The following is a 14,223-nucleotide window of genomic DNA, read 5'->3' as shown; positions in this document are numbered from 1 at the left end:
AAATAAAGTTTAAGGCATGTTCGTTTTTTAAAAAATTATCAATTTTAAGGGCAAGGAAAAGAGAGAAGCATCAGTTTTGTTTGAACTATTCATGCATTCACTGGTTTTTAGTATGAGCTCTGACTAGGGGTTAAACCCTTGACCTTGGCGTATTGGGATGATGCTCTAACCAACTGAGCTACCCAGCTTGGGTTTTATATATTGTTTTTTAAGGTAAAATGCTATTGTATGCTTAATAGATTACAGTATAATGTAAACATAACTTATATGCACACAAAATATATGTGACTTGGCTTTATTGCAATATTTGTTCTATTGAGGTGGTCTGGAATGGAACCCACAGCACCCCCAGATTATGCTCGCGAAGACTGTTTTGAGTCTCACTCGCAATACTTTCCCAGTCCATAGTAGGAACCACCACTTGATCGTGTTGACTTTTTCTGCAAATACTTTTGAATAACTATGTAAGAATCCATAATAACATTGTTTGATAATTCACTTAACCAATTCCCTGGTTGGTGTTAGAATTATTTTATGCCACTGAAAATAATGCAGAAATTATCATCTCCTTTTTCATATCTCTGTTTATTTACTTTGGAAGGATTACTGAAAGTGACAATACTGGGCCAGAAGTTGTACATGTTTAAGGCTTTGATACTCTTGTTCTGCCATATTGCCCTGCAGGAAGAAGGTTGCACCTGCAGCCGTGTTCCCATTGGTAGGGTTTGAACATCCCTGTTTCTGTGTACCTTTGCCAGCAAGAAGAGGCATATCTTTAAAGAAAATCCTTTCCGGTTTTATAGATGAAAACTTCCATTTATATATATATATATATAACTTACTTATTTATTTATTTTTATATTTAGGAGAGAGAGAAAGGGAAGGAGAGAAACATCAATGTGTGGTTGCCTCTTGTGTGCCCCCAAGTGGAGACTTGGCCTGTGACCCAGCCATGTGTCCTGACTGGGAATCAAACCAGCAACACTTTGGTTCGCAGCCTGCGCTTGATCCACTTAGCTACGCCAGCCAGGGCATGTGTATTTTATTTATTAAAAGCCAGATTAAATTTTTTTTTTGATCCCGAGTGAAAAAAAGGCAGCCATATCTTCTTTTTTGGTTTTTGGTTTTTGGTTTTCAAGTTCATCTGTAATAGTGTGTTCAGTTACAGATGAACTTTAGATAAGATTGACTTTCTCAGAAATCTAGGTACTTTCAGGTTCAACTGGTTCTAATCATAAACCCCACCTAAGTGTTGACTTTAATTTCTTCCCATTTTCTTTTCCCTTTTAGTTTTATCCAGACTAAAAGTTGCTGATGAACTGAATTAAGTGCATAGGCATTTTAGTAAAAGGTGAAAGATTTAATTAACCAGTGCTGGTAATTTTTAAATCGAGGTTTAGTTAATGAACTAGAATTTTTTAGGTAGTAGTTTGTCCTGTCCTGTTCATTCCTGAGAAAATTTCAAAAGTGCCATGATAAATTTTGTGTGTAGCCTTTAGAGCTATGGTAACGGTTGGCATGTTAACATACACATATATTAGTATATATTCTGAATAACGCCTGACCCAGACTAATTTCTCAGTAAAGGTTAGCTCTATTCTGTTTCCTGTCTAGGTAAAAAAAAAATTTTTGACACAGGTAAGTGTGTTAAGGTGTATACATATTTGTGGGTACTTGTATCTGTTTTGAAGAAAGCACAAAATGGTAATGCTTTGTTCAGATCTCTGTATTCCTATTACAGGCTTGATTTCATGTCATTAGCTCTTCTGATGTGAAAGGTATAACTGGACTAATTGTGTGAGAGATTGTTTGGTTTGGGTTTAAGTTGTAGAGACACTTCAGGGAGGGGATAATTTTTCTTTCTTTTGAATATTATTAAAGGAAAAAAATTACTATTTTGTAACTGTCTAGAAATCATTGGTTTTATGACTTAGCTGATTTCCCATTTTTGGCCTCTGAAAGGGAAGGTGCCTTTGCTTAATATTCTGTAGTAGAAGCTAGTCCAATAGAAACTAGAACAGACTCCTTTGTTTAAAAAGAATATAATAATTTTAAAAAACAGAGCTTCCCTCCCCTCCCCCCTTGATATTTAGGGTGAAGAGGGAAGCTGTCACTAGCTTTCTTGTCAAGTTTGTTTCTCATTAAAGTCTCCTACAGATAAAATAGGAAGGGATGGGGCGGGGTCTCAGTGTAAAGCCCTGTTGGCCATCTCTGATGCCTTTGGAATGGCTTTCAAATTCATGTTTTAGGATAATAACTATCTCTAATTTAAGCAATTAAAAACTTGCATCTCTCTTTTGGAATGCTTAAAATAAGTTTGCATCTGTTACGCAGCTTTTAGTGTATATCTAGTTCATTCTAAGTTCTTCTATATAAATGTTTTTTCTAAAATGCAACCCTATGTGTGTCTCATAGACTTAAGAGCTTTAGTAACTGCCAATGACTAGCAAAGACATCAAGACCCTTGCTTTGTTTTGCTTTTGTATGAAGTAGCGTCTCTTTGCCATGCCTTCTCAAGCTTAATTACTATTTCTGTCTTTACCTTAGTCCCAGGCACACCATAATCAACACTTCCTCCTGGTTCCTGTAAAATTTAATGAGTGTTATTATACCTGTCATCTCCTACACCACTGTGTTTACTGTCCACTTCTGTGTGTCTCCAACTAGACATATAATGTTCTATTTAAAATAAATTAAAAATTAACACATAGCTTAGAGAAAACATTCAAGTGTTTAAAATATTGAAATGGAATACTGAGAAAGTATTCTGCTTTTTATTTCTCTTTCTTAGGTACTGAGGCCCATCTTAACACTGCCTGTTACTCCAGAAGCTTGCACCATAATTTGCAGCTAGGATTCATATTGGTGCTAAATGCCTTAGGGATCTATGTGGCCATGGCTTCAATGACTGTCCAGGGTTAGCCTTCCATTGCTGAGCATTATTCTTGAAGCAGTTTTTGTATTCAGATCTGATCAGGTTATTTACCACCTTCTGTTCATCATTTTACTTCTCTCTTAACTTGTGATTGATTGTTCTTGTCCCCAAGCCTGGCAGGTGTTTACCATCACAGTTTTGCAGATTTTTTCTTATCTTTCTACTGACATTGCCAAATAACAATTGGCTGTAATTAACCACGGAGATTATAGAAAACTAGGAAGGAATTTGATAATTTAAATAGTAACTATAAGTTGTAAATTAATTTTTCGTGTATGTGAAATGGACTTTTCTTTTTTCTACTTGCTCTAGGTTACAATTCAACAAACATGGTGTGTTGCGGGTAGCAGGCTTCTTAACACCAAACAAGTATGACAATGAAGCAATTGGCTTATGGTTGCCTTTAACCAAAAACATTGTGGGGACAGATTTGGACACAGCAAAGTATATCTTGGCCAACATTGGAGACCACTTCTGTCAAATGGTGATTTCTGAAAAGGAAGCTATGTCAACTATTGAGCCACACAGTAAGAGCACCTCTTAGGGGTTAGGATTTTTTAGTCCAACTTGATTTTTGTTCCCGAATGACGCTTAAGTCTTGATTGCATGGGTTTTGTTTTTACTCAAAGTTTAGATGACTTTGATGTAATGAGGTTGCATTTTTCTTTTTGTGACAGATTCTACCTGTTGGTTTTATCAGAGCCAGTTGCCTATCTGTGGGTTTTGCTGTGGGTCGATTACTAAAGGAGTGGAACTCCTTTTTGTTAAGAAAGGTGAAGTTGAGGTGGTGGTGAAATTTGCACAACCTTACCAGCAGTGCAGGTTCACCAAAAGGGGTTTGAGGCCTCAGGCTCATTTATTTTAAGATAAAGATTCTTAATTAGGAATATATTTTAAAGAAAATTGGAGTGGACAGGTTGTACCCTAGACTTACTGAATTAGTCTGGTGGGCTGGGCCCCAGGAATGAGAATGGGAACAAGCTCAGATAAAAATGATTCTGTTAGAGTCAAGGTTATAAGGAAATATTTAGCATCTCAGCTGGGGGTGTGCAGGTGTCCTCTACTCTCACACTGATCTGAGCCCAGTGCATGACAGGGATCAATCAGTGTGGGTGACAGACACATTAGAGCCAGAGCTCGTTTGTTACATCTCAAGGTATGATGTCTGGGAGGACAGTACACCTCACTCTGTACACATCCTCTGTAAAAGTGAGACAACTGACCACAAGCACCAAGGGGCATCTATCTTTTAAGTCTCACTTTTTCTTCCATCATTTTTTTCCCCCAAGTAGTTGAAAGTTTAAAGTTAAAGCCTTTCCATTCCTCTGGTGGATATCTTTTCAAACTTTGCATAGGCAAATGGTGTTTCCATATAAGCATCTACACTTACCAGTGTTAAGAATTTTTATTATAGGTACCAGAAACTAACTGAAGCTAGCTTAAAAACAAAAACAATTTACTGGGCAGGCATGGGTACCATTACATCTCAGAATCCAAGGAATGGGATTTGGGGCATTCCCAGGAGCCAGGAATTCAGATCAAGGTGGGGAAATGGGATCGTGAGCTCTGGGGGCAACCAAAGTCATGCTGAAGAGAAGAGCAGCTTTAGAATCACTCCATTCTCTTGGGGTAGCAGAGATTCTAATAAAATCAAGACTCTTATTCAAGTTGTTTCTCCTGTAATCTTCTATTTAGAAGTGATACTGGTTTTCTGATTTTGGTAGAGATACAAAGTTTCTTTATTATATGCATTTAAATGAAAGTAATACATTTAGAGAAAAAAATTGAAGTAACTGCCAGAAGGTGGTACATAAATGATTGGAATATAGAAACACTTCTTTGGAATATATTAGTAACTTCGTTCCTGAATCAGCAGGGCTTTTTTAAGGAACCAACGTTTTTTCTTTGCTATAAGTGAGTCATCTGCAAGAAACTCTTTTTTTCATACAGAAATAGTCATAATTGAGAAATTCTGTCCTTGAAAATTTAAATGTGATTAACTTTTCCTCTTTGCCTTTTGGATTACTCGGTTCCTTTTTACTTACTCTGACTAGCTGCTGAGTTGGAGAGAGGAATTCACTGAGCGATACTGAAAGATGCCACCACAAGGTGTTCCCAGGGGCATTGCCCTCTCCTTCTGACATTAGGACGCAGATCTCAACTTTTATACTCTTACTTTGTCTTTTAAATGACAAAAAAATCATTAAATGGTGGCTTAGAGACCTAAGAATATTCTCTAATGAAACAGTCTAATCCAGGTGAACAAGGTGAACTTCATAAAATCTAATTTACAAAATGCTTGAAGCTCTGTGTATATTGTGCAGTGAGCTACTGTGTTTTAATGAAATGGCAGAAGTTCACTCGGCATTTGGATTCATTCAGTGCAAAATGAACTCCGTCATTTGCATTGCAGTCAGTCTCAAGAATGAATGAATTAACTACAAACTGGATTGGGAAAAGTGTTCTCCATTGAAAAAGGATGTGAGAGTATTGATCTGTCTTGTTCAGGGGAGAGAGAGGCAGAAACGCTTGTTCTGATGAGCAGACTGTGGCTTTGCTGTGACCCAGAACTCGAAGCTTTCTGATATTGATTTGGTCACCTGATCTGACATTTACATAGGTGGGCGAGGTGGAGGGGTACATGTCCTGCCCAGTGTCGGGAGGCCCTTTCCTGCAGTTATCAGGGCTTGGCTACTGGACTGGAAAATGCTACGTTGTGTGCTTTTGGATTGTACCTTAATCTGTTGGATGTTTGATTAGTATGAGTCCATCTTGGGTGCCCACATCACTTCTGGCACTAACAAAATTGAGTTTCTCGCTCTGTCCCAGAAGGGAACCAATTGTAGACTGTGGTGGCCTTCTCCCCTCCCATTAAGAAAATGGGCTGCTTCTGCCCTAAGGGTTTTAATGGGTGATCTCAGTGGATTCAGGATACCTATGCTTAACCTGAGACTACACCAAATGTTAGGTTTGTGTATCTTTATATTTTCTTTTGGAGAAAGCATTGTCCATGCTGCCTTCAGATCCTCATAGGACCCCCAAAGGTGAAGAACCCCTGCTGGGTGGTGCCTGTGTCTGAACTCCAGTGTAGCCACTGCTTTTTCCATTGATTTATTCAGCAGTGCTTGATAACTGTACACCAGTGGCGTGCAGAGCTCCTTGGACGGGGGGGGGGATGTGGGGGGGGCAGAACCTGAGCATCTCCCAGACTGTACCCAACTGTTTATGATGTGAAGAGGCCTGAGGGTGGGGTGGACTTGGAATGGACTTGGAATGGACTCTGGATGTTGAACAGAGGTAATAGGAACTCCAGTCAGAGGGAGGAATAACATCAACTCCCTTCCCCCTGTGCATTTTATTTCAGAAGCCCTCTCCTCTCAAGACTAAGTGATTTATTGATTTTTATAGGACAGGTTGCTTGGAAGCGGGCTGTCAAAGGTGTTCGAGAAATGTGTGATGTGTGTGACACCACCATCTTCAATCTGCACTGGGTGTGTCCTCGGTGTGGGTTTGGAGTGTGTGTAGATTGCTACCGGATGAAGAGGAAAAACTGCCAACAGGGTGAGAACTGACTTGATTCTCCTCCTGGCCCCTTACACACTTAAATGAAGCCTTTTATTGATTTGTCATAATGAATTCCTGAGGTATTTGGGGCCAGAGTCCATGAAGAGCATTCACTACAAATTGGTTATTTGCAGGTACTGCCTACAAGACTTTCTCTTGGATAAGATGTGTAAAGAGTCAGATACATGAACCAGAGAACCTAATGCCTACACAGATCATTCCTGGAAAAGGTATTTCACACAGTGCAGTGATTGTTTCCACCTTGTTTTGGTTAGCTCAAAGGGGCTGGTAATTTAATTTTACTTGGTGTACTATAATTATGTGCTTACTTATTTAGGTGTGTACTGTAGTCCAGAAGTGTGTTAAATAATGGCTGCAAAACTTTTTGATTGAGGTCTTGTAAATAGTTTTATAGAAGGAAAGAAAATGGCGCATTTGGGGGAAGACAAACTTAGCAGGATGAAAAGGAGATAGTGTAAGCCCTATGCTGCTAAAAAATAATACTGTTGGAAACATCAGCTTCTGCTTTGTAATGTTGAGGTTTCGAAATACCTAATATCCTTGTTCAGATGTTTGCCTGTGCCCTTTTTTTAGCCCTCTATGATGTTGGAGACATTGTTCATTCTGTAAGAGCAAAATGGGGAATAAAGGCAAATTGTCCCTGTTCAAACAGGCAATTCAAACTCTTTTCCAAGCCAGCCTCAAAGGAAGACATAAAACAGGTATTACTGTTTATGCTAGATTCACCATCCTCGTGATTGTTGTCTGTCTGCTTTTAAATAACCAAGGATTTCTGTAGCATATTTGAAAGGAACATGGGGGACAGCTGTCAGTGGGAAGAATTCATATTTCATAAGACACTTCATAGGCCCATTCTTCTTACATTACTTTTGTGGACCTCATCTGTAGCATCTTTCAGTAGGTTTTAAATTTTTCTTAAAAAAGCAAAAACCTCCTCTGTTATGGTCTTATCTAATTAGTTACTGTCGAGTTTATATGGGTTTTTAAAAACTTAACGTTTTAGAGTTAAAATGATTCAGATAAACTCTAAAAATTTTTAAATTAGTTAGTGTATTTTCCTGTAATGTATGTGAAGAGTTGAAGGAAATAATATTGCAGCGAATCTCTGTGCCCTACCACTCAACATAAAATACCCATTTCCTGGTGCTCACGCTCTTCCTGGAGGCATCCCCTTTATCTGTCTCCACCAGCACATCTACCCCCACTGTCTCCTTTGTTTTCTCTTACCCCGATAAGCATTATTCCACATTGTGTTTATTAATTAGAAATTGTATTACTTTTACATAAAAGGCAGCATGAGTAGAAGGGTTGTGATTCTGGAGTCACAGCTGAATTTGAATTGCTTCCTGTCACTTTCTAGTTGCATAACTTTGTTTCAAATTAACTGATTTCTATGTGCTTCAGCTTCTTCATCATTAATTGAGAAATAATAAACAAAACTGAAAATTGGGCATCACAGAATTCCATCACGTATAAAAGGAGGGCCAGGACTCCAAACAAGAATTTGATTATCGTTTTCATTTTTTTTTAATCCTCACCTGAGGACATGCTTTTTGATTTTGGGGAGAAGGGAAGGGAGAGGGGAAGAGAGAGAGAGGGAGAGACACATTAATGTGAGCAGGAAACATCAGTCGGTTGCCTCTTGTATGTGCCCTGACTGGGAATAGAACTCGAGACCTTTCCGTTTACAGGACAATGCTCCAAACAACTGAGCCACACTGAGCAGCCTTTTTCTTTTTGATGTGCATGTATAACCTCACCAGTTGAGTTGTCAAGGTAGATTTTTTAAGTAACAGATACGTTATGTGCCGTTTCCAGAGTTTTGTTTTTTGTTTTTTTTTTCAGTTTGACTTCTTTTAAGAGGTGTTCATTACATTTTAAAGCCTGCTTCACTGTGTAAATCTGGGCATTTTCTTTTCCGCGCATCTTGTTTCCTTCTGAAATCACAGCTGTACTTTTCCTGTCCTGCCTCATTCATTCATCCGGCAGCTCTGTTTCAAGTGCCTATTCGGGATATTGGGATAAGTTCACAGGAGAGATGGGCACAAACTGGTCATTTTAAAGCAACACAAGTAGATGAAGGGACCTGGATATGTACGAGTGTGAGATGGGTGATAAAGGGGTGGGGGGGGAATATTTTACTGTGTTTAAATTCTTACCATACCTTCTGTTTTCACTAATAATACATAAAAGCTAAAATATTAAAAACTCTCCTATCTTATAGTTTTCCTCTATAATTGCAAGATTACTACAACTGTGGTGATGGTCCAGGGCTGTCAGCTGCTTTTGTTTTAGATATTTGTCTCTTACTGGTGAGCTGTTAGGAGAGAAGGTAAGAAAAGGAAAATTTTATTTTTCACCTTGTATGAAATTCTCCTTTTATACTCAGAATTCCTTAGCTGGAGAAAAACCAACTCTTGGAACCATGCTCCAGCAGAACCCCTTGGTGCTGGAGCCCATGGCCCTGGGCGGGGGCACTGCCTCCAAGCCAGCCAGCAGCATAAAGCCAGCCTGTCCAGCCAGCACATCTCCTTTAAACTGGCTGGCAGACCTGACCGGTGGGAATGTCAACAAGGAAAACAAGGGTGAGCGTTTCCTACTTTCCTGTGGGCTCCTAGAAACTTTAGTCCATTTGGGGAGAGACTTGGCAACCTAAGTTGCTATGAGAACAGAGTGGTTGGAGTTCATGTAGAATGGAAAGTGGTTATAGTCACCCTGAGACCTGACACAAAGGCAAGTGTTTTCAAAATGGAGCACTAGCAAGGAGAACTTTTGTTGGTGGTGGAACGCTGGGTAGTGTTGAGACTTGAAACTCTTTTGCCTTCTTATTCTTATTTTACGCATAGTTCCTCTCTTGTCTGAATTGCAGTGTTCCGGCTTCAGCTTTTTGTTTTAAATCTGTGCTGTTTTCTCATCTGTGTTTGATGATAGTATAAAGAACACGGCCTTTGGAATCAGGTAGTTAGATTAGAATTTACATGATTCTGCTTTCTGGTTATGTGTTAAAGGAAACAACCATTGCATGTCAAGTTCTCTCATGCAAAGATCCTAAACATAATATTGGTGGATAGAATTCAACACTATAACTAAAGAAATTATGCAGCATGAACAGGTGTCATAGAAGTGCCAATATAGGAGAAAAATCATATGATGAGACACAGAAGAGTAGTAAAACGTAGTATGTATTCGTGATTAAAGAAAAAATCTTGAATTAGAATAGAATATGCTTAATGTAACGAGCTTCTACAATAAAAAACAGATAGGAAACATCATCATAAATAGTGATTGAATTTTTTAAGTTGGTTGAATAGTTTTTTTGTTGTTATTTTAGTTTCCCCCTATGTTTATGAAAGAGATGAGCATACCTGCTAACGCTCTTTCATTAAACATTTTACTGGAAATACTGGTTATTGCATTAGGGCAAACACAAGAAGATATTAGAATTGGAAAGAAAGCGATAAAGCTGTTAAAATTTGTAGACAATCTAATTATACATGTGAAAAATCTAAAAATATATTTTTAATAAACCTCTGTTAGGGTTGCTAATTACAAAAATCAGTTGTATATTGCACACCAGGAACAAACAAATAGAAAACAGAAGTTTAAAAAATACCATTTACCATGGTAACACCCTGGATATTAGATATTTGTTATTTTCATACCAGTTGGAAATTCTTATCTAAACCGGTAATGTCATTAGTATTTATCCAGAGTAAGTTTTTTGGTTCCAATAAATGAAAACAGGTTCCAAAGTGAGTCTGTTAATAGAAAACTAGTAAGGGATTTGCCTTTCAGAATGCTTTTCCATCTGGATGTTTTTGGTTTTATTTTTAGAAAAACAACCAATGATGCCGATTTTAAAGAATGAAATCAAATGCCTTCCACCTCTCCCCCCTTTAAGCAAATCCAGCACAGTCCTGCATACTTTCAACAGCACAATTTTGACACCTGTAAGCAACAACAGTTCTGGCTTCCTCCGAAATCTCTTGAATTCCTCTACAGGAAAGGTATTTATTTGTTTGGTTTTTGTACTCTGCCTAGTAAAGATGAATAGATGAGACTAGGAAAATTGAAAAAGAAAGTAGAAATGAATCATGTGAATCCTAGGCTCTCCCTTGTGGGTACACAAGGGGCCATGTCATTGGCAGGTGGGCTTTGCAGGGTCATAGTACAAGGCTGGGCAGTTTTCTCCTTGTCATACTTTTTCCTGTACCCACTTCTGTAAGTTGTGCTGTCAGGTTGGGGAAGGAGACTTAGTTTTTTGTCTCAGGGTCCTCGCTTGGACTGTTTTCTGAGTATGCAACGTATATTTGTCCCACCATTAGAGGAATGGGTTTTTGGTGATAGGGAACAACATATTGAAGACTTGTATTTTTTCTCAAATTCAGACAGAAAATGGAGTCAAGAATACACCAAAAATTCTTGATGACATCTTTGCCTCTTTGGTGCAAAATAAGACTTCCTCTGATTTATCTAAAAGGCCTCAAGGACTGACGATCAAGCCCAGCATTTTAGGCTTTGACACCCCTCACTACTGGTTATGTGACAATCGCTTGCTGTGCCTGCAAGATCCCAACAACAAGAGCAACTGGAACGTGTTTAGGGAGTGCTGGAAACAAGGGCAGGTAGGCGGGTCCTCCACTCCCTCAGTCCACATCAGAGCCCCCTTCTCTGGTTCCTTTGTCAGACTTGACATCCCCTCCTCACATCCCCCTCCAAATATAAGTTGTATATTCTTTATCTCCTATTACTGTATTTTATAATTTAGGGTGAATATAATTAAGGCAGAGTGTGTGGCTGTGAGGTTTTGATTGCTTCCAACTAGTAATTGGGTTTTGATGGGAGCATTCCGGACTCAATTGTTCTTGTGTGCTAAACCTCAACAGGAGGCGTGGGAGTGGGACCAGGAGGCTGATGGGCCTGGGGGTTTAGGCAGAGTGTGGTAGTCCGTGAATTAAAGTCTTGTGCTGATGGCAGTTGTAGGTGGGCTAGAGCCAAGTGGTTCCTCTTATAGTTGTTGTATAGTTTCCCAAGGGGTCTCCTTTACAGGGCAACATTATTCCATCTTAAGTTTTGGTTGATAGTTTAGGTTTTGGTTTGTTTTCTGAAATTTGGCTTCTCTTTTTAGGCTAAATAGAATCCTCATTATAGGAATACTTTGCTCTTAGAGAATTGTCATATAGAAAAATGTACATAGTTAACTCCCCAAATTTTTTAAAAGCTTTTTTAGGTATACTGATAAGATTTGCTCATAATGACAGTGACAGACTGTATTTAGACCACCAGCATGAAAAACATAATGTTTTTTAAATTGAACACATGACTCATCCTGGGTAAGGATTTGGCAACCTCAGGTCCATACTCCCACCAACAATAGAGTGGAGGCCATGGCAGTGCCCCACTTGAACGGGGCTTTCCTGCTGACCTTGTCTTACACATCTTCTGCCTGGCCCTGAGCCCTGGTGCTTGTGTTCTGTGAATAAAGGGAGCTGAGTCAGAAGGTGTGATCCTTGCTCCTAGAAGCTTATACTGACTTGGTTTGAGAGCAAGGGGTGTGTGCAGCAGAAGAGTGGTGAAGACAGAAAATGCTGTGGGAGCTCAGAGTCTAGGCTGGCCCGTGAGGATCTGCAACAAGGTGACCCACAGAGAAACAAACCAGGAGCTGCACCGGTACGGGGTCAGAGCCTGGGGAGTTTAAACTAACGCCTTTTTTCTCTTTAGCCAGTGATGGTGTCAGGAGTGCATCACAAATTGAACACTGAACTTTGGAAACCTGAATCCTTCAGGAAAGAGTTTGGAGGTCAGGAAGTCGACCTAGTTAATTGTAGGACCAATGAAATCATCACGGGAGCCACAGTAGGAGACTTCTGGGATGGATTCGAAGATATTCCAAGTATGTATTAAAGACCTTCTAGGGGTGTTGAGGGTGTGAAGGGAGGCACATAGGAATAGCAGGAATCTGAGACACTGGTGGCAACAACAGCATTTTTTCAGGATTTTGGAGTTTAAAATTAGTATCTTCTCTCCCCCTTTCTTTATACAAAGTTTATGTTTTTGATCTGAGACAAATTCATCTTGTAGTTTCTTATAAAGGTGAGGTTTTGGGCATCTGTTCTTCAGCTGTGTCCATGTCCATCCTGTGATAGGAATGCTGTGCTTCTACTTGTGCCCAGCAGGAGGGGAACACACAGCCAGGGTTTATGACTCAGCACTGGTGGTTTCATGTGTGTCTCACTATTTTTTTTAATTGTTTAGCAAGGTAAATAGGCTCGAAGGTGCCAGGGAATGTGAATTCATATAATACAGAGTCTCCTGGTCACTGTCTGCTTCATGTGGGTGAGGGGCGATTATGGCAGTAAGAAGGCTTATATGTATTATGCTGAGGTTTGGCCCTTCCTGTGTATTGGCCAGTCATTAAACTATTTCCAAGAATATGAAGTGCACACAGGGCCCTGAGGTTCACATCAGCTCAGCAGTGGGTCATTGTGCCCCCATTCCTGGTGGAAGGTTTGGCCCATTCATTCTTCAGAGTCACTAATTCAGGTATGCTCATTCATCACTCTCATTCTTTTTAGACATACTTTCACCTTTTAATCTGCTTCCTAATTCTCTGTTACCCACATTGATAGATCATGGCCCATACATCAAACATACCTTATAATAAAGTTATAGCTAACTCTTATGTAAGACCTGATGGGGTTTTCCGTAGATGCTAAGATGGAGTTTCAGACGTAAGATATTTACCTAGGGATCAACATCAGCGAAATAAAGAGAAGTGAGAAGTTGGACTGGACATGAAAAAGAAGTCAGCTGCAATGCAGACTCCACAGAGCTCAGCCAGTGTGTCAGGGAGTTCTGGAGCGAGTATTGCCCCTTATTGTCTCAGATTGGGCTGAAGTGGGAGATGTCAGGGCCTTTACCCACCTACCTCCCTCCATTTCTAGAGACTAGTGCCCTGGGAAGGGCAGTGACTCGCTGAGGCAGCTCTTTTCAGTGAGGCAGACCCTAAAGCTGTGTCTGGGCAGCAAGTCTTTTGAAGGGGATCTGATGACACATCTGCCACAATGTGCTATCCAGTTAGACTTGGGTTCAAACTCCAACTGCTTATGTGTGCTTGCTATTATACGAGCTCGGTGGTTTAATTTTACTGGGGCTCACACTTTCCAGAGTCAACCACAACTTGTCTTTTCCATGCTTATGATCTGCTGTGCATACCCCCAGTGTGGCACTAACACTGAACTGCTGCTGGTGTTCTGAACATCTACTGTATCCTGTGATTTCCTGTCTTTATTGCACTCTAGAGTGTACAGTGTTTAAACTGGGCTGTGGAACAGTGCTTGGTTGACTGTAAAACATTATACAAATATTAGTCCTCAGGAGTACAAGCTCCGAAGGCAGACCTGCGTTGCAGTTCCCATTCTGCTGGATGACCTTGGGCATCTGTCAGTTTCCTCATCTAAAACTGAGAATATTAAATACTGCTTAATCTTATTGGGATATTGGGTTTAATGATAAGGATTAAATTACTAAAACACTTAGCAGAGACTGGAACATGGCAATAAATGAAATAATGGTTGTCATTGCTGTTAATTATAATTATCAGTACATCTTCCAATTAGATATAGTTTTTAGTTCCTTGGCATTACCAACAACAGGTATTAGTTCTGACTGTTAACAAGAAAATAGTTCTGATTAAACCGTGT

General features: G+C 39.6%; 1 protein-coding gene across 3 annotated transcripts in view; it reads left to right on the top strand.

Moving 5' to 3' along the window:
* KDM3A (lysine demethylase 3A) overlaps positions 1-14,223 on the top strand; it is a 51,027-nt gene that overhangs the window by 27,376 nt on the left and 9,428 nt on the right. For all 3 annotated transcript variants that reach the window (XM_037039005.1, XM_037039012.1, XM_037039020.1), the window contains exons 12-19: positions 3,248-3,462; positions 6,344-6,496; positions 6,634-6,729; positions 7,094-7,221; positions 8,910-9,105; positions 10,355-10,527; positions 10,909-11,145; positions 12,242-12,413. In XM_037039005.1, the coding sequence (XP_036894900.1) occupies positions 3,248-3,462; positions 6,344-6,496; positions 6,634-6,729; positions 7,094-7,221; positions 8,910-9,105; positions 10,355-10,527; positions 10,909-11,145; positions 12,242-12,413 (1,370 nt within the window). The remainder of the gene's footprint in view (positions 1-3,247; positions 3,463-6,343; positions 6,497-6,633; positions 6,730-7,093; positions 7,222-8,909; positions 9,106-10,354; positions 10,528-10,908; positions 11,146-12,241; positions 12,414-14,223) is intronic.

The sequence above is a fragment of the Sturnira hondurensis genome, unplaced genomic scaffold (genome assembly GCF_014824575.4).
Source record: "Sturnira hondurensis isolate 20B ecotype Veracruz unplaced genomic scaffold, ASM1482457v3 Scaffold0002039, whole genome shotgun sequence".
NCBI classification, from domain to species: domain Eukaryota; kingdom Metazoa; phylum Chordata; class Mammalia; order Chiroptera; family Phyllostomidae; genus Sturnira; species Sturnira hondurensis.
This window is presented reverse-complemented; position numbering and strand designations above follow the sequence as displayed.